The sequence below is a fragment of the Polistes fuscatus genome, unplaced genomic scaffold, assembly GCF_010416935.1.
Source record: "Polistes fuscatus isolate 324 unplaced genomic scaffold, CU_Pfus_HIC Scaffold13, whole genome shotgun sequence".
Taxonomy (NCBI): domain Eukaryota; kingdom Metazoa; phylum Arthropoda; class Insecta; order Hymenoptera; family Vespidae; genus Polistes; species Polistes fuscatus.
In genome coordinates this window covers 1926557-1947599 of record NW_025113031.1, presented here as the reverse complement: position 1 = coordinate 1947599, position 21043 = coordinate 1926557, and the positions used below count along the sequence as shown (strand labels likewise).

At 30.4% G+C, this 21043-nt stretch overlaps 3 protein-coding genes and 3 long non-coding RNA genes across 9 annotated transcripts; 1 reads left to right on the top strand and 5 right to left on the bottom strand.

The window, feature by feature from the left end:
• Nucleotides 1-734: 734 nt before the first annotated feature.
• LOC122513958 lies at nucleotides 735-990 on the bottom strand. Its single transcript, XR_006302912.1, has 2 exons — nucleotides 917-990; nucleotides 735-827 (listed from the first exon to the last, which is right to left on the bottom strand). It is a non-coding gene; the product is annotated as an uncharacterized LOC122513958 (long non-coding RNA).
• LOC122513953 (E3 ubiquitin-protein ligase RNF19A-like) lies at nucleotides 753-10414 on the top strand. 2 transcript variants are annotated; one of them, XM_043630492.1, is made up of 13 exons: nucleotides 753-839; nucleotides 2598-2828; nucleotides 2925-3055; nucleotides 3253-3442; nucleotides 3564-3875; nucleotides 3957-4101; nucleotides 4193-4329; nucleotides 4421-4518; nucleotides 8221-8419; nucleotides 8515-8710; nucleotides 8803-8968; nucleotides 9364-9740; nucleotides 9863-10414. In XM_043630492.1, the coding sequence occupies exons 2-13, from the start codon at nucleotides 2666-2668 to the stop codon at nucleotides 10101-10103; spliced, it is 2355 nt and encodes a 784-aa protein (XP_043486427.1). In that variant the 5' UTR covers nucleotides 753-839; nucleotides 2598-2665; the 3' UTR covers nucleotides 10104-10414. The 2 variants fall into 2 exon arrangements, with proteins under 2 accessions (XP_043486427.1, XP_043486426.1); XM_043630491.1 differs by having other exon boundaries at nucleotides 3564-4101.
• On the bottom strand, nucleotides 3135-3794 carry LOC122513956. Its single transcript, XR_006302910.1, has 2 exons — nucleotides 3537-3794; nucleotides 3135-3436 (listed from the first exon to the last, which is right to left on the bottom strand). It is a non-coding gene; the product is annotated as an uncharacterized LOC122513956 (long non-coding RNA).
• LOC122513957 lies at nucleotides 3929-4495 on the bottom strand. The gene is made up of 2 exons (XR_006302911.1): nucleotides 4405-4495; nucleotides 3929-4314 (listed from the first exon to the last, which is right to left on the bottom strand). It is a non-coding gene; the product is annotated as an uncharacterized LOC122513957 (long non-coding RNA).
• LOC122513955 lies at nucleotides 4800-7705 on the bottom strand. 3 transcript variants are annotated; one of them, XM_043630494.1, is made up of 4 exons: nucleotides 7465-7705; nucleotides 6786-7008; nucleotides 6193-6417; nucleotides 4800-6093 (listed from the first exon to the last, which is right to left on the bottom strand). In XM_043630494.1, exons 2-4 carry the CDS (start codon nucleotides 6897-6899, stop codon nucleotides 5119-5121), a joined length of 1314 nt encoding a protein of 437 aa, XP_043486429.1. In that variant the 5' UTR covers nucleotides 6900-7008; nucleotides 7465-7705; the 3' UTR covers nucleotides 4800-5118. The 3 variants fall into 3 exon arrangements, with proteins under 3 accessions (XP_043486429.1, XP_043486428.1, XP_043486430.1); XM_043630493.1 differs by having other exon boundaries at nucleotides 6786-6960; XM_043630495.1 differs by lacking the exon at nucleotides 7465-7705 and having other exon boundaries at nucleotides 6775-6853.
• Nucleotides 10415-12897: 2483 nt separating the features above from the next.
• On the bottom strand, nucleotides 12898-14285 carry LOC122513952 (trafficking protein particle complex subunit 1). Its single transcript, XM_043630490.1, has 3 exons — nucleotides 14105-14285; nucleotides 13782-13991; nucleotides 12898-13104 (listed from the first exon to the last, which is right to left on the bottom strand). The coding sequence occupies exons 1-3, from the start codon at nucleotides 14201-14203 to the stop codon at nucleotides 12976-12978; spliced, it is 438 nt and encodes a 145-aa protein (XP_043486425.1). The 5' UTR covers nucleotides 14204-14285; the 3' UTR covers nucleotides 12898-12975.
• Nucleotides 14286-21043: the final 6758 nt, after the last annotated feature.

The following is a 21043-nucleotide window of genomic DNA, read 5'->3' as shown; positions in this document are numbered from 1 at the left end:
TATGTATGCGTATTAGAATCGAAGTAAAATATCATTTGGAAGTGTTGATGTGTAAAATACTTGACAAAAACATCAATTTTATAATAATAACTTATGTAAATAATTGTTTGCGCTAATTTCATTCTTAACAATCAAATAATACCTCGTTTGAATTCGAAAAAAATGTGCGGGAAAAAGAGCGTCACTATGACAAATAATTTGTTTATCTTTTTATACAAATATCGTTTTTGTGGTCATATATTTGCAATCTATTACTTTATTAATTAGTATATGTATTGTTTTTCGTAATAATAAGTTATTTTTCGCTATCATTTATTTTGATTTGTAAATTTGATTTAATTTTTTTTTGTATTCGGTTAAGAGGCGCTTAATCGTTTGTCCAATTGGCGTATACTGCGCACAAATTCTAAACAGCTATTGGACATTTCAAACGAATGTTCAGTTTTCAATTACAACGTACAATTTAATTTATTAATATTGTAAAACTAAGTCGTATAGTTTTATCACAAGTGTGTATAAAAATGAATTTAACGATAAAAATTGTTATAAAAAATAAGAAAAATAATCTATAATTTGGACAGGATTGGCAAAACGCGCGTTTATCCAAGATGGCGCCTTATGCAACTTGTCAATGGACATTTAATGTTCTTCTGACAAGTAACGTAACCCGTGATAATACCATAATCGGAATCCAGTCAGCTGTTATGTCAAGCGAATATCCTTAACCAACAAAATAAGTCAAAAAGAATTTATTAATCGGCCTTAATTAACAATTATTTCGATAATACTGTGATCTTCCAGTGTGTTGTAGAATTCTTACGAAAGTTCTGAAAAAATAGGTGAGTTTAATACTTTCTATCAACTGTAGTTATGCTCTCTCTTTATGCTTTCGAATTTATTGCGTTTAAATTCTTACTTCTTCTGCATTAATGCTAGTCATCTGAGTAACTCGTTTGTCCCCTAATATTTTTATTTTGTTTTATTTACTTGATTTTTTTTCCATTCTTTCCTCTCTCTTTTTCTCTTTCTCTGTCTCTGTCTTTCTCTCTCTTTCTGTCTCTTTCTTTCTCTCTCTCATTCGATTAGCCAAATTATTCATTCATATTTTCGCTCATCAATCGATCTCATTGATTGACGTACTTGTACGATCTCTCTTTTTAAAACGAAGAGGTCAATGCTACTTCAAAAATATTACTCACTCGTTATGTTCACGCACATATAAAAGTGTGTATCACCTAACTTACCTGTTCGCTTGGATCATTATGCAAATGGCGTTTGTTTTATGATACACCTTGTCAAATGCTCATTTATTTTCATGATTAATTGATTTTCAATGAACAATAAATTGCACTTTCGCATATCGTATTTATTATACATATTATTTATTATTTGAGTTATTATATTGAACTATTTTATGTAATAGTTTTTTTTCTTTTTATTTTTCTGTTTTTACCACTTTATTTAAAAGCTCGCTTATAAAAATATTACTTATCTGCGTGACAAATTAATTAGATGCAAGGCCTTCAATTTGTAATTTACTTTAATTATGCAAATAATCGTTGCGATATAACATGTAAATAATTCTTATTACGATATTCTTGTTTTTTTTTTTTTTTTTTTATTTTTCGTACTGTAACCTTCTGCAAATTTTCCTATTTTCTTAATAAATGTAAGATATCCATGTAATAATCATTGAACAGAACGAATGAAAAACTATTATAAATTGCATTACATAAACAACGAGTCCATTTTTAGAATCTTGTTCGAATATGAAAAATACTAAGAACAATGTCTTATGAATTAAACGTGTCGAAATGATTTCTCATATTACGTGATTTTCAAATATTTCGACATACCGATTATTCATGCGTGCTGTATACGCGCGGAGAAATCGTACAGAAAAAGAAAAAGAAAAAGAAAGAGAGAAAAATAATGTTTCTTTTACATCGTGTTATTTTTACTTTGAGAAAAGATCAAACATATTGAGAGAGTATTCGAATAAAATTCGATGATCTAAACGTATTTTCTTTTCTTGTTTCCACAAATATTATAATAATTAATAATTGTTAATTGTTACGATCGATTAAAAAAATAAAAAGAAAAAGAAAAGAAGAAGAGAAACACAAAGTTCACGAATAAAATAGTCTAATAATGTAAAATTTGAAATTCAAATTCAAAATGATTTGACTTAATTCGTTTAATTTAAATAATTTCAATATGCGTATATAAATTGAAGGTAAATAAAAATCTTAGTCTCAATGATGCGACACACGTACGTAAGAATTTCGTATGGTATGACTCATTAAATTGAAAAATGGTTTTCTTTTCTTTTTTTTCCGTGAAATGTCATACGTGCTTGGATTAGATACAGTTATCTTTGTGTCGTGATCGAAAAATAATTTTTTGCAGTCTAATCAAATATAATAGAATTAATCGTGTATTTAAAATGTAAAAATGTAAGGTATATTTTTCATGATTATTATTCAGGTACGAAAGTTTTAAGAAATAATAATATAGTTTTATATTATCAATTTGATGAATGATATTTAAACGTGTCTTATTTATTATTACTGTTGTTATTTTTGTTGTTGTCATAGGTTTTAATTTATCTAATTGACTGAATTGAAGAATGATATTGTAACAGTATTACAAGAATACTTCCAAGATGTTCAAAGAAAATGATAATGCTTCTGGAGGATGTAATGGTCCCCCACCACGTGCTCGAAGATTTCCAAGATTTTCCTTAAGAAGATTATTATACTCAAGTCCACTCATTGGTCGAAGAATAGTCCGAGCTCCTAGTTCTGGTAATAGAAGTAACACTAAAGGTAATTAATCCACCGATCGTAACTTTGTATTTATTTATTAATCGTAAAAATACATAGACTCTTTTCTCTTGTTCCATTTCTTTTTCATTTTTACAGCTAAAGATCCAGCGGGCAGTAGAGTATTTATAGAAGCCAGAGTAAGTAATGGTTCAAGCCATTATCAATTTTACAACATAGACCTACAACGTGCTTCCAGCAAAGGCTCTGTACTTTCTTCTGCCGGAAAGGTATTTATAGAACTGTTAAAGTTCGACTGAGAAGAAATGTTCGGAGGAAATCGTATTGTAGAAAATTCCCTTTTTTTTCTGTCATCAATATTTCGACCTTTGGTCAAAAGAATAAGATATTTTTCTAATAATAGTATTTTCCCGAGATTGAATAATTCTTGCCTGTATTAACATCTTCCTCGTATTTTCTATTACAGAGTAATGAGAGTGGATTAATGGAGTGTCCGCTATGTTTAGCCGATCTACCAATTGAATTATTTCCTGTTATACAATCTTGTCATCATCGTACCTGCTATGATTGCTTCCAACAATACCTTAAGATCGAGATTTCCGAATCAAGAGTTAATATAGCTTGTCCTGTATGTTCAGAACCACTTCATCCTAATGGTGAAAAATTAATTAAATTTTTAACAATATTTTTTCACGTATTATATCAATTTTATCTAAACAAAATTATTTAACGAAAAACACTAAGACGTACCTTTGTTTTGGTTTTAATTGTTAACAGATATTCGAATGATTCTAAATGATTCAGCTCAGTTAGAAAAATATGAAGATTTTATGGTACGAAGAGTTCTTGCTGTCGAACCCGACGCAAGATGGTGTCCAGCGCCGGATTGTAGTTTTGCTGTAATCGCAAGTGGTTGCGCATCGTGCCCAAAATTACGATGCGAAAGACCCGGTTGCGATTCATACTTTTGTTACCATTGTAAAGCTCGATGGCATCCTAATCAAACATGCGATGCAGCTAGAGCTCAGCGTTCGCAATATTACGAGCGAAGTTCTTCTCTTAGCTTTAGTCAAAGTGATTCGCAGCACAGTATGTATTTTTATTTTATAAGTTTGCATTTGTTTATCATTATTCTTTCTTTCGGTTATTATGCCATTCTTATTCTTTCAGGAGATGATATTAAACCATGTCCACGATGTCAAGCTCTCATCGTTAAAATGGACGATGGAACTTGTAATCATATGACATGTGCCGTTTGTGGAGCCGAATTTTGTTGGCTTTGCATGAAAGAAATCAGTGATCTTCATTATCTTAGGTATTAATATTATTATTGATTAATGATATCAATTATATTAGGCAAAAATTTCAACATGTTTTAATGATACGTTTCGATTATTTTTGAACAGTCCTTCTGGCTGTACTTTTTGGGGTAAAAAGCCGTGGTCCAGAAAGAAGAAGATTCTTTGGCAGCTAGGAACTCTCGTTGGTGCTCCTGTTGGAATTGCTTTGGTTGCTGGTATAGCGGTACCTGCAATGATTATCGGTGAATATATATTTATTTATTATATATATTTATCATTAGAGGAATTTTTATCATTGACATTTTATATGTATATACTTTTTTTTTATCGTAGGTATACCGGTATGGGTTGGAAGAAAATTATACACAAGATATAAGAAAGCCAACAAGCACAAGAGAAATGCTTTTATTGCAGGTGGTGTTACTGCATCGGTAAGTCGGAAGAAATGTCTTATCCATTTATACATTTATATATTTTTTTTTTATCAGAGTTTTCTTTTTGCTTTTTTTTTCATCACTACCTTGACATTTTATTGTAATTTTAATTTGACACATATTTCTATGATCGGAGACACGTGGTCTATACGCACGTATTGAAGAGGCTTGATATTTTTTCATGACAACATCGAAGTGTAATATTTTATTTATATTCAAACAAAACTGGCTTATTTTTTGTTATTTTCTTTTTTTTCTTAATTAACATAAGAAATTAGTTTAAAAAACAGATTTGATATATTTTTTAAATTCGTTAGAATAATATGATCGGTATTTGACTCATAAATAGTGATAGAAGCACCCATAAATACTGTTATTATCATTTTCTCTATTAATGTCTCACTTATTAATGAATATAAAATGATGAATAATAAAACACATTTTCAATATTATGCACAGCATAATCGCACGCTGAAATAGATGTACTCTACGCATATACGCATATTTAGTTAGGTTATTGAAAAGGTTTACAGTAGCAGATATCAGCGAAACGATAATATGATTTTGTTCGGAATAGCTCGTTTTTAGGAACGCTTTTTAAGCTTCTGCTTCCGTCCTCGTTATTGCAGTTTCTTCGGTTAATATACCATCTTCGTGTAAATCTTGTAGAACGTCAATTAAACGTTGCTTCGTTTGCGGATATTCCAAGGCTATGTCTATCGAGCCAATACATAACAACAGTGCTAATAATTGAGACTTTCTATAATCCTTAGAAAGATCTTCTCTCGTGTAACCCAATTCTTTGGGTATATCAAGGCCGTAAATTGAGCACCATTCGTTCAAAGAATTCCAATAAGCATCCAAAAGAAATTGAGTGTATTTACGGCGTAATTCGCTTGGCAGGGAGCTAACTAATAATAATGCAACGTCATTCGTTGGTCTGCTATAAGCGACCATTTGCCAATCGATAATGTAACACTTGATGATACCAGGAGTATAAGCGAATTGAAGATTCTTACACCAGAAATCCGTATGCGTAATCGTTGCTATTGGACTTTCTGGAGCAAGAAGATTCATGATGATGTCTTTGGTTTTTGGTCGAAGTGCCATCAAAGCTTCAAGAACAGGCTCGAGACCTGGCAAACATTCTAAAAAGTTAGCTAATTGTGAAAATCCACGTTCTACCATTTGTTGATAAGAATCAGTTGCTTTGGTCTTTTGAAATAAGAACGGATAACGATCTGGCAAAGATTTGTCGTCCCTCATTTTCATACAGAGAGACAATCCGTGTATCCCGGCTATCGAATCTAATGCAGCTTTAGCGTGAGGAACTGATAATCCTTCGGAGAATGAAAAGCTGGTTAAATCAAAATCGGATAAGACCAATACAGACTCAGGTGGTATCAAACTGTCGGCGTCTGTCTGTTTAGGACTATCATCGTTTCTTTCTGGTGGACTATAATGCGCGTAATAACACGTTAATAATTTTAATGGATCATCAGGAGTTGTTTGTCCTTCTATTCTTCTCACTTTTTTTCCCTGTGGCTGTAGTAGTTTAAGATCCGGTACTATCTAAAATGATAAATTAGATGTTGATGATACAATACAGTTAAAACAAAAATTCGAAATAACACAGAATTATATATACAGTTTCTTTTGTTTTTTTTTTACCTTGGTATAAAATTTGATTTCACGTAGATCGTATTGACCCTCCGTTACGAAAAAGCGATTAAAAAGATCTGCTGGTAATCGTTTGATGACGATTCTCATTTCGGATACATCAATGGGACCAATGAGGTCAAATTCGGCGTAAGTAATATCACAGAGAACGTTTTCGTTCGACAGGGTTGCATCAGGTTTCCGTACCGATATGGTTTTTAATTCACATATATCAACCTAGTATGCAGTAAATAATTTGAAAAAGAAGATATTTTTATTTATTGTAGAAAATCTTTAAAATAGTATTTCAAATAGTGCATTATTTATCTCCTTTTACGTTACGTTAATTCTTTTTGTTTTCTTTTTTTTTACAATTTATCTTCAAACTAAATACTGTTAAAAATATATAATACTTATTTAAAATTCAAAAAAATACAAATATTTTATTTTTGATACTTTAGATCATCAAAATCTAACTAATACTTAACTAATCTTTTATCTATTGAAATTTCGTTTCTTATTTGAAATACTATTATATTTTGTTTCAATCAAAAAATCGACTATTTTAAAAATAATATTTGAAATATTATTTACATAAATATTACCGAGTGCATATAATATTCAGAAAAAATTCCTTTAAGCCACTCCCTTGTAATTTCCCATTTAGGAATCACTTCCTCCTCTCCGCAATAATCCTCACTGTCCTCGTAATCTGACATTATTTATTGTCCTCAAGGGGCAACGATCCCGTCTCTTATACGACAAACAATTCCTCTTTGGCTAGATCGAATGCAAATATCATAATAATATATATCTTTAAAGAATAACCTAAAGAAAAAGAAAAAGAATAATCCGGTAGAAACTAGAGATTAAAAAAAAAAAAAAAAGAAAAAGGAACAAAAAATAGAGAAAGAGAACGTGAAAGATGAGAAGTAGTTGTTTAATTAAAAAAAATGTCGAACAACCAACACGTCCTTAACACTTGTTATAATTTCATCTTTTCTTTTCTTTTTTTTTATTACACTTTAGGTCAAATTAAGAGATCCAAGTCAATTAGCTAAATTTTCTATCCTAGCACTCCAAGTAACTTTTTGACAAGACTCGAATGGTAACACGGCACACCCTTTAACGCAAATCGGTGCTTATTTTCTTCTCTTTCTATCAATTTATCCCTCTTTTTTTTTTCTTATTCCCTTTTTTCTCTCACTTTCTCGTTCCTGTTATAAAATGATTCAATTCTTACGAATAAAACGATACGAAAGACTAAACTCGACTAAGTAGTACCTAAACAGTGACACGATCCTCTCCCTTAAGATCTTATTCTCCTCTCGCCTATCAACCTTATCAGACTTCTGATGGAGAAGAGGTGGTCCCCACCACCATCACCACCACCATCACCACCACCACCTGCCTCTGCCGGCACAAGCTGGGGACAGAAAGTATCTGCCATGCGCGTGATACTTCTCTCTTCCAGCAGATCAATATCCTTTTCCCAACCATACTCCTCTTAAACCTTAAACCACAGCGGTTCTCAAACTGTGTACCACAACTGACCCACAGGTGTACCGGAAAATTGTCTCCAATTTTTCCCCTACGATTTATACAGCAACTCATTTCAATTACGTACAAACATATGTAGAATTAATAATATCGTTCAAGGAGAATCAGCAAATTACTCTTTGAACAGGCAGAGATTTGAACAAAAAAGTAGTTTGGGAATTACTGTTATACCTCCCTTATACGATTCTATCCGCTTTCCTTTCCTTCATCTTCCTTTTTTATTTCTTCTTCTTCTTCTTTCTTTTCATCTCCCCTGTTTTTTCTTTTTTATACTTTTTCCAATCGTTAAAAATATATAAAAAGAGTTTTTGTAATATTGGGGAAACCCTAATTAATTGACCTGAATTTATTCTTTCTATGAGGGGAGAAAAAACCGATGCTTTTCAGATATTTTCTCTTAGGGAGGATATTAAAATATATTTTCGATAATTTTGAGATATATTTTGATGAGTTTGTAATATGATTTTGTTATTCCCGTAGGTTTTAGTGTCGCCTGTATTGGCAGGTTTAGCAGTTGGAATTGGTGTACCAATTCTTTTGTTCTACGTCTACGGCGTGGTTCCGGTTTCTTTATGTCGCAGCGGTGGTTGTGGAGTATCCACTAATGGTACCGGTGTACGATTCGATTTCGATGATGAAAATGAACTAATGGGTGCCTTGGGTGTTCGCAATGCCGGCGGTAAATTATTATTTTCCAGATGATTACATTAATAACAAGGGAAACATAAAGTTGTAATAAGACAGAAACAAATTAAATCCTGTTGTTATATTTAGATGCAGCATCGATAGACGTAGCCAGTCATCGTGTTGGTAATCCTTCAATAGGGGAAGCATCCTTGTCATTGGGTAGTGGCAGTCAACTGGAAAAATTGGGCCGAGAAAATGATCGTGAAAGTGCGAGTAATGTTGCATTAGCTGGGCTCAGTTTAGCAGGAAGCATTGCTTCTAGTGTTCTTCCCGGTGGACAAAGGTATTGTATATAATTAAATGAACAATTTGTATTTTTAAATATAATCCTTTTAATCCTTTTTTTTTGTATATTTTTTTCTTTCTTTTTTCAAGATTGGAAGTCCAAGCAGATGTAACTTCAACACAAAGATGTAGTCTGTGCAGCGAAACAGCTTCGGCTGCTACGAGCCTATCAGAAAAATCTGTTAATGCTTCGTTAGCTCTCGATGATGGAGCAGCATCTACGAGAGCATTATCAGGTTCAGTTCTTAACTTCAAGGTATATATATGTATATATATGTAGGATATTTTTCATGACCCCACTCTTTCACTCTAAATCTCTCTAAATTCTCTTTACTCTTAGCTGCTTAGCCTCTCTTTTTTACTCTTAAACTCTTAGACTCTCTTATTCGACTCTCTCCTCTTTATTTCTTTCTTTTATATCGCCGCTTCTCGTATCCTCTCACATCCACGCTAAACACACGCATGTACCCATACTCTCTCATTTCCAGAAAACCATTCATATCGTAACGTTTCTTGCCTTTATAATTATTCACACTTTTACTTATGAATTTTCTCCAATCACACATATATATGATCAAATATAATATATATCATTTTTTTCTTATTGAAATTATTGAACAAAAAGATGTTAATATCCCAACGCACGATTAGATGGACAGTAGCTCGATCAGCGGTGGTAGAAGTACGGAAGGAGATCAAACAGCAAATTCTACTGCTGGAGGTCATATGGACTCAGCTGGACAAGCAACTTCTTTGAGTTCTTTAGAGGAGGTAGTACCGGGTCTAGCAAAACGTACGCGTCGTAAACCACCTTTGGATCGACAACACAGCGATTCGAGCAATTGGACCGTATGTGGAGAAGATGGAGGTTCTGAACGTGTACGGTTCGACGATCACGTTAGTTTTATTGAAGCAGATAGAGACCAAACCAGTACTGGAACGTGCAATGCCAATAACAGGACGACTGGTGGTAGACGAAAACGAAATAAAGAGATAGAACAGGAATTAGATACTCAAAAGTTTTCCAAGTACGTAATTATTTTCTTATCTTTTGATTTCATTTCAATATCATTGATTATTATTATATATTGTTTTAATATATTAATTTTAATTAGTTATATAAATACAAGTAATCATAATATTTTCGTAGGAATTCAAATAAGGAATTGAACACTGATACAACTATTGAGGAACATCCATCCGTAGAACGCATTAACGTGGCCACATTGAGAAATGTTTTTTTTCACAGTTCGACAGTATCTACGGATCGTGAAAAAAGATTATCGGTAATAGAAGAACCAATCTCAGCCGTATTACAAAATTCAGGAAATAATCAAGGATTTTCATCATGCGATGTTAAACGTATTATTGACGAAAGCTCACATTGTTAAAGAAAATTAAAAAAAAAAAACAAGAAACAAGAAAAAAAACGAGAAAAAACGAAGACTGAGTACGAATGTAGCAATATACATACGTCTCTCGAAGTATCTGGATATGTAGGATATGCGTATTTACATATACATACATATGCATCACGCATGCACTATACTAAGTGCATAGTGTGTGATATATGAAAATTTAATCGCATAAATTGTACAGTCATGTACACAAAACGTATCGCTATAAAACTAGACGCGTAATGCAGGGTGCAAGCATATAAAATAAAAGAACAAAATAATAAAAATTTTTCCCCTTAAAAAAATGAAATTTTAATTTGTCATTCTAGCAATAAAACAATCTCGTCATCTCGCATACAATGCGTTTGTACGCTATTCTACCTGCACGTGTTTACGTATTTATATATATACGTGAGTGTGTATATACTTGTAATTGCAAAAAGCCCAGAGTTTAGAAACGATGAAAGTCATAATCTCTTTTTATCCCTTTCTCTCCTTCTAACTGTCTCTTTTTCTCATGTGATATTTTTTATCGTATGCCTATATATTCCCGGTTCAAGTATAAGTTTTATACCTAACGAAATTACGTCTTTCGTATTTGAAAAAAAATGATTGACCGTATTTTATTATTCAATCTTGGTAGCTTTCATCAACGAATTCGAAATGAAGAATTATTTTTTTTTTGTTCTCATTTTTCTCGTTAAACGAAAATCATTTTAAGCAAGATTGTATATATACGTATATATGATCTTGGAAAAAAAAAAGAGTTTCACATTTAAGTAGGATACATTTTTTGCATTTTCAGTTAAACGCTAATAATATAATTTTTTTTTTTCGTATATATAAATATACACATACAGTCAACCCTCCTATAACGCGGTGAGTGCGTACCGCGTTATATGGAAATCGCGTTCTCAGAATGCCGCGTTATAGGAGGGTTGACTGTACATATATATATATATATAATAAATATGTATTATTCTAAAAGTATATATATATATACACTTTTTTGTCTATGTTATCACTTGTATTTTAGTTTGATCATTCCCACTTTACAGAACCTTTGGTGATTTGGCAATGATAAAAGTGGCTATATATATATATAGAGAAGCATAAGGTATTATAGATCTACCTTTATACAACATATATATTATATTATATGCTTGTTTGAAGGTATATTTATATGATATATGAATATATATATATATGATATATGTATATATATATATATGATATATATATATATGATATATGAATAAAGTGATTATTTCTTTTATAACATTATTTTGCATTTTCTTTTATCATTGCTTTTCTCTCTCTTTCTCTTTCTCTATTTCTTATGTTATACCATCTTGTGCGCAGTATAATCTCATTTTGCTTTTCTTTTCTTTTTTTTCTTCTTTTAATAGAACGCAAATATTAACGTAGATATTTCTTGCCTATCAATTTATACTTTAAACATAATATATATATAAAAGATAAAAGAAACAGAGGTATCACATACTAAGGGTAACAATTAACATTATTAAAGTATTATATTATAAAGAAAGGAAATGATTGATTAAAAAAACACAAATTTCCGATTCTATTTACAATATTTAATATTTGGATTTATTAATATTATTTCTAGAGACAATTTACAGATTTCGAAGTGCTGTGCCATACTTCACAAGTTTTGTTTCGCTCACGTGTATAGTTTTTTTTTTCATTTTTGTTTAAATACTATATATATATATATATGTAAAAATAATATATAATTTTTCAAATGTTTCAGAACGCAAACGTTAAAAACGTTAAAACGATTTAAACTACAAGTATCGCTAGAAAAAGAATATAATATTTGAGTTACTATACAGTATGACTGAAATATCAATTTAAGTACCAATAAAAACTTAACATTTAATTGTACTAATTATAAACTTTTCACAATGGCCATTTAAATGATTAAGAATTTGCATACCCTAATTATCTGTATTTCATCGTCAACGTATAAGCAGGGCACTCGTTATTTTAGTGTCATATTCAAATGATCATTCATAGCATGTACAATATTCGATATTTGACACTCATATTTGTTAAAAGTATTGAAAGATATAATATATGGGACAACAAAAGTTTCAAGACCTGGAAGTTTTACATAGTGCGAGCTCTATAATATAAGATAATAAAGATAGCAAAATATATGTAAAATTAGAGGTATACTGTGCAATGTAATTAAAGAATAATTTTAAAATAATTCCTTCAGTTACCGTTATTTATTTTTAATTATTCTTATAATTATATATTACAACATACACATATGTATAATATTAAGTTGGCAACTAAGTTCTCTCTGTTTGTTTATATTTTAATTAGGAAGAATACATCGTTGATTAATAAATTGTTAATATTTATTGAAAAATAGACTTTTAATAAAAATTAGTAAACGGCGGGAACTTAGTTGCCAACCCAATATATGTAATGAATAGGATAGGACTTTTCAAAGTGTGGGATCTCCATACAAGGCCAAGTAATTAAATTTGAAAGTTATAGAAATTTGAGCAAAATTACAAAATTGATTTAAAATCAATTTGGCAAAAGCTATGCGTATACTACATTTGTGAATTTATGATAGCAAAAGATAAGATAATATAGAGTTTATACTTAGAAAATATTTGCTCGGGTAAAAGTGAAGTCAAATGGAAAAGTTTGATGGCCCTGAATCAGACCACTATAAAAAATAACTCTCTCACACTGTCTCATTGTCTCATTGTCTCATTGTCTCTCTTTCTCTCTCTCTCTCTTCCTCTCTCATGATAATAATGATGATAATAATAATAATATTTTACAACTCTAATTGTACAAGTATTTTTCTGAATTTCTTTGGCTATAACGATCTGCTTAAAAATAATGGCGACTTTTTAAACAACTCGTCAACTTTTAATTTAAATAATTCACTTTGTATTGGTTCATTCAGTTGACAAAGTGGATTCTTCACGACGTATTCCAAATATACCTGAACAAAATAATACATACGTATAAATACCTAATAAGGGGTAGATTAATGTTGACACAGGAAGCCTATTTTTTTTTAAATTCTACACAGTTGAGAAGGCTCCATCAGAATCATACTACAATACTGTACAAGCAGTAAGTAAAAGTTTCATTCTTATATACCAATTCATTCATTCCATGTTAGATAGAAAAAATAAAATTTTTACAGTTTAATTCAAAAGATATTATAGAAAAAAATTAACATGGATAGGCTAAAAAGTGTTAATTCTAATAAATGACTATGAATATAAGAATTTAAAACCTACTACGAGATGGGCTGAAAAGTTTTGAGCCTAACACGAGGAGGGATTTTAAATTGACTCTAATGTGTTAGGCTCACAACTTTTCAACCCACCCCTGTATATTTCTTCTATAATATATCTTGAATTAAACTCTGTAAATATAATTTATTTTTCTATCTGTAATGAATTGGTATATAAGAATGCATGTGAAACTTCTCCTTTCGTTTTCCTTGAAACAGTTAAGTATTTAGTTTTACTGATTATAAAGTGAGAGATGGTACTGATGTATTTCTGCAACTGTGTATAATTTAAATAAAAGTTAGTGTATCTTGTAACTTTAGTTTTCTTCTGTTAAAATTCAAAGTTTCATTAATGGTAATTATATTTCTTCATTTACCTCGCGATACAATTGTTGTAACAATTCTCTTGCATTTTGGGTTGCATTGTCCGTATTTAATACAAATTTTAAACCAGACGGCGTTTCAAAATAATGTAGAGTATATTTACTTGTTTTGTAATACAAAAATCCTTCCTTTGGATCTAAAGGTGATATTTTACTTACAAATGATTTTATGGAAAACAGCATTCCATACATCAATTTTGCTTCCTAAAAATATAGAATTAATATTGCAAATGAAACATGACATATGACAAGAGGACTTAACCAAAAAATATTTTGGTATCAATGAAAAATAGAAAAATTAAGTGTATTAAATGTACCTCTTCTTTTGTTATTCCAGATTTATTCAGCCTATTCCATTCAGAATAATATAGCAACAAACCATTTCTAGAAAATATGTATAAATTGTGGATTGTCATAATCGTATGTGTTAAGTTGCACCAAAGTGCAGCCTTTGACTTTGTTTAAAATTGAGACCGCAAAAAAGTTTACATGGAATCTCAACAGCTGAAAAAAATGAATAAATGCTCTTAATTGCTAACTAAATGCTCAATCAAAATTCATAATTGTTCACTTTATTAAATAATTATTTAATTAGTTATTAATAATTGAAAGAAGTTACTAGAATAAGCGAGTTTAAAATTTATTGAAATTCTAGTAACATTGCTAAGGCGATATCGGTAATAGTAGTGTTCTACCTTTATCTTTTCGACCGTCGGTAACTGCCACCGTCGGTAATAGTAGACTTAAAATTTTTTTTACTCTACGTCGGTAATATTTTATATTTAGGTTCCTGACGGTCAATATTATTAAAGTACAAACTCTCATTAAAAACGATTGATGTTTTAAAAATAGGAAAGTTACCGACGGTGGCAGTTACCGACGATGGCAGTTACCGACGGTGGGAGTTACCGACAGTGGCAGTTACCGACAGTGGCAGTTACCGACAGTGGTAGTTACCGACGGTCGAAAAGATAAAGGTAGAGCACTGCAATTACCGATATGGTGCTTAGCTGGCCTGCCACTAAAGTGGCTTTTGCGATTATTTTTTCCAGGTCGATGAGCCACTATAGTGGCTCACTCGAATAGCTTAATTACTCGCTGTTTAAATTAAATAATCGTCTTCATAATCATTCATATTTAAGTGAAATATTAAAGTTTAAGTATGTACAATATATTTTTAAGAAAAATTATAATTTGATCATTAAGAAATCTTTACGTAAAATATACGAACTTTTTATATATACGGCTGATAATTTTAAAACGTTTAGATAATAAAGTACTGTTTTTATATACGATAACTGTTTAATAACAGACTTCGCACACATTAACTTCTATTATATTTTATTATTATTATATCGCGACAGTTGCATAATACTTCTGAAGAAGATATAAATAAAAAATAAAGCGAATAAAAAGATGTTAATCAGTCAGGGCTAACAGTTTATTTTAAATAGCACAACCATCAACTTTTTGTGCTTGGGTGTTTTGTGATCGTAAAAAAAGACTATACTATATTATTTATAGTATTATAGTATAAGATAATCTTAGAGCAATGGTTATCGACGTTTCACGGTTCTAAAAATTCACTGTTCTCGGGTGGTTTCTCTTTTAAAGTCCAAAAACAAAAAAATAATAAGATAAAGGACCACTAAAATACTCGAAGCTCGTAAAGTTAGCGAATTTTGTAATATTTTTTCTTCTGCATTAATTTCACTTGGATGATAAACATAAGGTGAATGATATTTCTTTATTTCTTTTTCTTAAATTAGTATTTTCTAGTCTACAAATAGAGATTGTTTTTTTAAATAAGAAATCATTATTATCGTTAGAACCGAGATACTATGATATATGTGCTACATTGTTCTGCACGAACGAGAGTTCCTATTTCTTTAGCGCAACTACCTGTTACGTTAGATGAGCATACAGTTGTCTCAACCGAGAACGTTACAGTATTTTGACGAAATCAAGGAGAGAGGAAGAGATGAAATCATTAGCATGTACCTTAAGTTCCTTGCTTCCCTCGTTTATCTCGTTTTATCTGTTTCAAGTTATTTCCCCCATAAGTTAGTAGTATATATAGACGGAAGAAGTAACTTTGTAAACGTGACTTGGAATTTGCATATCGATCGTAAGCATTCCACTAGTCATTTACTGGTCCTTCGTTGGTTCTACACACAAAACAGATTCTAAAAGATTAGAATGATTTACTAATAGCAAAACATACACACACACACACACACACATGATAAGAATATTATTCTCTATGTGGGAACATAATATTCCCATAAACGTTTATGGCTTATATGGCCGTGCTTTCGAAAGGAATCAAATTGTACCGGGCTACAAATATTTATAGGTAGGTGTAATATATATTTAAGAATGTTTTATTGTTAGTCCAACAAGAATAATATTTTTTTAGGTCAGCCATATACCATGGATATATTTTTATATACTCATATACATATACACACCAGGATACTTATCAATAAAAATACATCTGTGTTCGATATAGATTCCTCTAGTGTAATTTGGAGAATTTATGTAGGTCAGAGGGGTACCCTTGCACGGTAGAGAGATATCGAAAACACACCTGTCTATTATTGATCGTCCAACCCAAATTCTGAGGATTTATGTAGGTCAGAAATACCCTTATGTAGCACCTGTTAAAAGCACATCTGTTTGGTATGGACTAGTTGAATGCAATCTTATAAATTTATGTACATCAAAAGAATATATTCTAACATTATGATATTTATACGTATTGGAATAGTTTAATATTGTATGTAGACAAAAAATTAAGACAAAAAGAAACACGGGTAAAATTTCGAATAAAAAACAAATTTCTGTAAAATTTCTTCGCACCTTCGGATTATTTTCGTTCGATGAACGAGGAGGAAATTTGTTTGTGACCTTTCGTTAGATTTTCTTTTTTTTTTCTTTTTTTTCTTACCTTACCTTAGAATATAAACAGAACGATAGGAGCGTGTAATTTGTTTCGCGTCTTTTATTGGACGCATAAATAAATCGATAAGGCGGGGCGGGAGGATCTTGTTGATTTTTTATTTCGCTATTGAAAACACCGAGCTTCTTTATCGGTCAGGTACGTTTACATTTACTTTTTTTTCTTTTTTTTTTTTGAAGTTATTTTACATATCCTTTTATATTGTTTTATTTGACATGTTTAAACAGATAGATCGGCGGCAAAATAATGTACGTTCGTTATCTTTTCGTTTGCTTTTCCTATTTTTTTTTCTTTTCTATTTTTTTATTTATTTTATCTTGCATACGAATTACAAATTACCATTGAATGCACACAGACACCATTAGATCGGCTAGATAATGCATATTGTTTAGCTTAGGTTGGAAACAAGATAGAGAACTTACGTTATTATAGCAAGTTTACTAATATCGATGTTTCCGATTACGATCAGAACTGTTAATATCATCGAGTATATTGGTAGTAATAGTTGACTTGGGGAAACCCGATAGATTTGGCGATTTAATGGGTAATGCATCGGTAACGTTGATTGCATCTGTTAGCCGTGCTTTCTCTGAAGGAAAACAGAAAAAAATAAATAAAAATACACCTACTTGTGCATTAGCAAATGGGGATAAACGTTAATACCGATAATGGGCTTCATGTAAACTTAGAATAGATATATAACATTACGTTTAGTATCCTCAATTCGAAATCATCGAAATCACAATGTATATGTATGTATCATATTTGATTTAATACTAGTAACTATTATAGAATATTTTAATATCTTCTATAAATATATATATATATATATATGTATATATATATGTATTGATTATCCCCTAATTAATTACATCGAATAAGTATAATTTAGGTATTAAGCTAATCTACTCGTCTCTTATTTCAATACGAACAATTAATACTAATTAAATAATTCTATGCATTCAGAGATTTTGAATGAATATTTTCAATATTTAAAATATATATATATATATATATTGTGTTATGAACATAATTTATATAGAGTACATATTAAAATAAATGTAACTTTTTTACGTTTAAATTTTTCCTTCTTCTTTTAACGAATGAAAATGAAATATTTTAAATGATTATACGCGTATCATACATTTATTTTTTTTCCCATAAAAATTACGAATTGTTTAATATTCACTTAAAAAAAGACGGAAAAAGAAAGAGAGAGAGAGAGAGAGAGAAAAGACACACGCAATTAATAAATTCTTTCATTGTAAAAGTTGGAATGGCGAGGTAAAAATACACTTATTAAAAATGTGAGCTCTCTCTCTCTCTCTCTCTCTCCCATTCTTATATATCATCCCATTTTTTCTTTTTTCAATCGTTCTTTCTTCTTTTTTCTTTTTTTACGTTTGCCCCTTTTTTTCCCCAACATCTATTTTCTTTTCTCTTTTTTTCTTTCAAAGAGAGATATTTTAAAAACGAGCTCGACGTAGTTTGAATAGATCAAAAAGAAGCCAAGGATGGAATAAAGAAAGCTCATAGGAATAGAGAGTTAGACATACGCGAGAATATCGTCGCATTTTGCACATGCCACAAATTCGCGAAATTTGTAGGCTGCCAGGTGATATTTATAATCTGTAAGCTTTTGTTTGTTTGCTTGTTGGCGCAATCGTGAAAGATTCCGTGTCGTTTCGTGCATGCGCGTACGAATATAATTTCGAAAAACAGATGAAACGTACACACGCAAACATATATATATATATATATATGTGTATATAAAAATATGTGAATATATATATATATATATACATACACTTTTATAAATGGAACACACCTACACCCACACGCCTACACACACATCGATTTATATACATAAACTTTTATATATGGAACACAGTTACATACACGTATATACACATTGATATATACATATATATATAATATATGTGTGTGTGTATATAAAAATATATATATATACACTTTTATAAATGGAACACACCTACACCCATACGCCTACACACACATCGATTTATATGCATAAACTTTTATATATGAAACACAGTTACATACACGTGCATACACATTGATATATACACACATATATATACACATATATATATATATATATATATAGGGAGATGGTTCGTGCGAGTGAAACCAAGTTTGCAAAACGTCCCTTTTATCCCTGAACTCGTCGAGCAGATTTGTTCGCCTTTCCTATTCAAACTGGTCCCTTCCATTCCAACAGTCGCACATACGCGATCGAGAGATAGCGAGATCATCTCTTTTCCGGCCTCTATCTCTCTCTCTCTCTCTCTCTCTCTCTCTCTCTCTCTCTTTTCTATCTTTCTTTCTCGTATACATGCAAACTCACATACCTCACATACGTACACATACACGTACATAGAAATGTCCTTTCTTCCTCCCTCTCTCTCTCTCTCTCTCTCTCTCTCTCACTCTCTCTTTCTCTTTCTTTCTTTCTTTCTTTCTTTCTCTTTGGCTTTCCCTTTCTATTCGAAGCATAAACGTTTTTTTCCACTCAACGTTTTCGCCCTGTGAAATAGTACTCTCCCATTTTTCTAGGTTTTTCTTTCCCATCGAATTTTCGTCCACGTAGATTCCTATGTTAAAAGTTTTCAAAGAAAGAAGATTGACGTATGAAATAGATAAAAAGAAAACTTTGCCGTAAGCAAAGTGAACGCGCAAATGCGCGATAGAACCCGACGACTATTATATCAGAGAAAAAGAAGAAAGAATTATCGATAAAATTATATCGGCTGTTTATTTCGATTATTTAAACACGTTGGTGAGATTTGATTTTTTTTTTGCCCGGGTTCCCACGTAATCCGATTGTCAATACGGCGAAACGTAAAACCGCGAACGACGATAATGATATTTTTTTATCTTAAATATAAATTAATGTAAAAGTATAATGTGTTAATTTATATATTCAATGTATATATATTAATTGTGTATATATATTAATGTATATATTAATATGTATATATATATTATAATGTATATATATTAATTTGTATATGTAATTTATATATTAATTGTGTATATATATTAATGTATATATTAATATGTATATATATATATATATTATATTATAATGTATATATATTAATTTGTATATGTAATTTGTATATGTAATTTGTATATTTAATTTATATATTAATTTGTATATGTGTTAATTTAATATTTCGTTATTAATTATATTCCATTAAATTTCTATTTAAAATTGAATTTCAATTTGAATAAGAAGAACGTTATCCATATCTCTCTCTCTCTGGGTGTTGGGGCCTTCATGGATTCATATACATCACTGAAATATGGATAATATAACGTGATGACGAACGTGTTGAACGTTTAATTAATTGTAAGTTCAAACTTGAGAATAATAAAAAAAAAGAAACAATATTTCTTTTATACTTATCGTTTGTTTAAATTAAAAAAAAAAAAAACAAGGAAAAAATGATAAGAATACAACGTGTAACGATTTGATTTTTCAAGTGCAAGAGACTCGGTTTTTTTTTCTTCTTGCATTAGGTATATCGTTATCAAAGTAATTCGATTGGTCTTTTATCAAAGTAATCGATATATATATGACGTTTTCATGAGAATTTGAGATATCATCGAGTATGTATGTATGCATGCATGCATGTATGTGTACAGCAGACAAGTAAGATCTAATAAGAGAGAAAAAAATTTGTTTTGATATGCCATTCAGATATACCGGTGTATTTTTCGTTTCTCGAAAATCTTATAACCTTTTGCTTTGCATTTGAATATCATCGATAACGCGAACGATAAGGTGAAATCATGTAAACGTTACGTGTATACCTGTAAGGAAAAAGGTGTACGGAAATGTTACTTTTTTATATTTCTTTTTCTTTTTTCTTTTTTTTTTTAACATAAGAATGCAACGAGAATAGAAGAATGCAGTACTTGAATTTCACGATATTAAAGTTACAGATAAGAGAGATATAGTCTGAATCGTTACAACACGAGCTTGCTCGTTCTACATTCGTTTCGAGATTCATTCGAGAGATATAACGTGTGATAATGACGATTTATCGATCATATTTGAGAAAAAAAAAAAGATTTAAAAAGAAAGAAAATAAAAATAAAAAAGAAAGAAACTCATGTATATTAAAACACGATAGAAATACAACGATAAATGATCAATAGGAATATTTGAGTTTAATTCTATTTCGCGATAATAATTTTTATCTTTTCATTCATATTAAATTTAATCTTATTATCGTACTCGAATAAGTTAAATAAATATTATTTT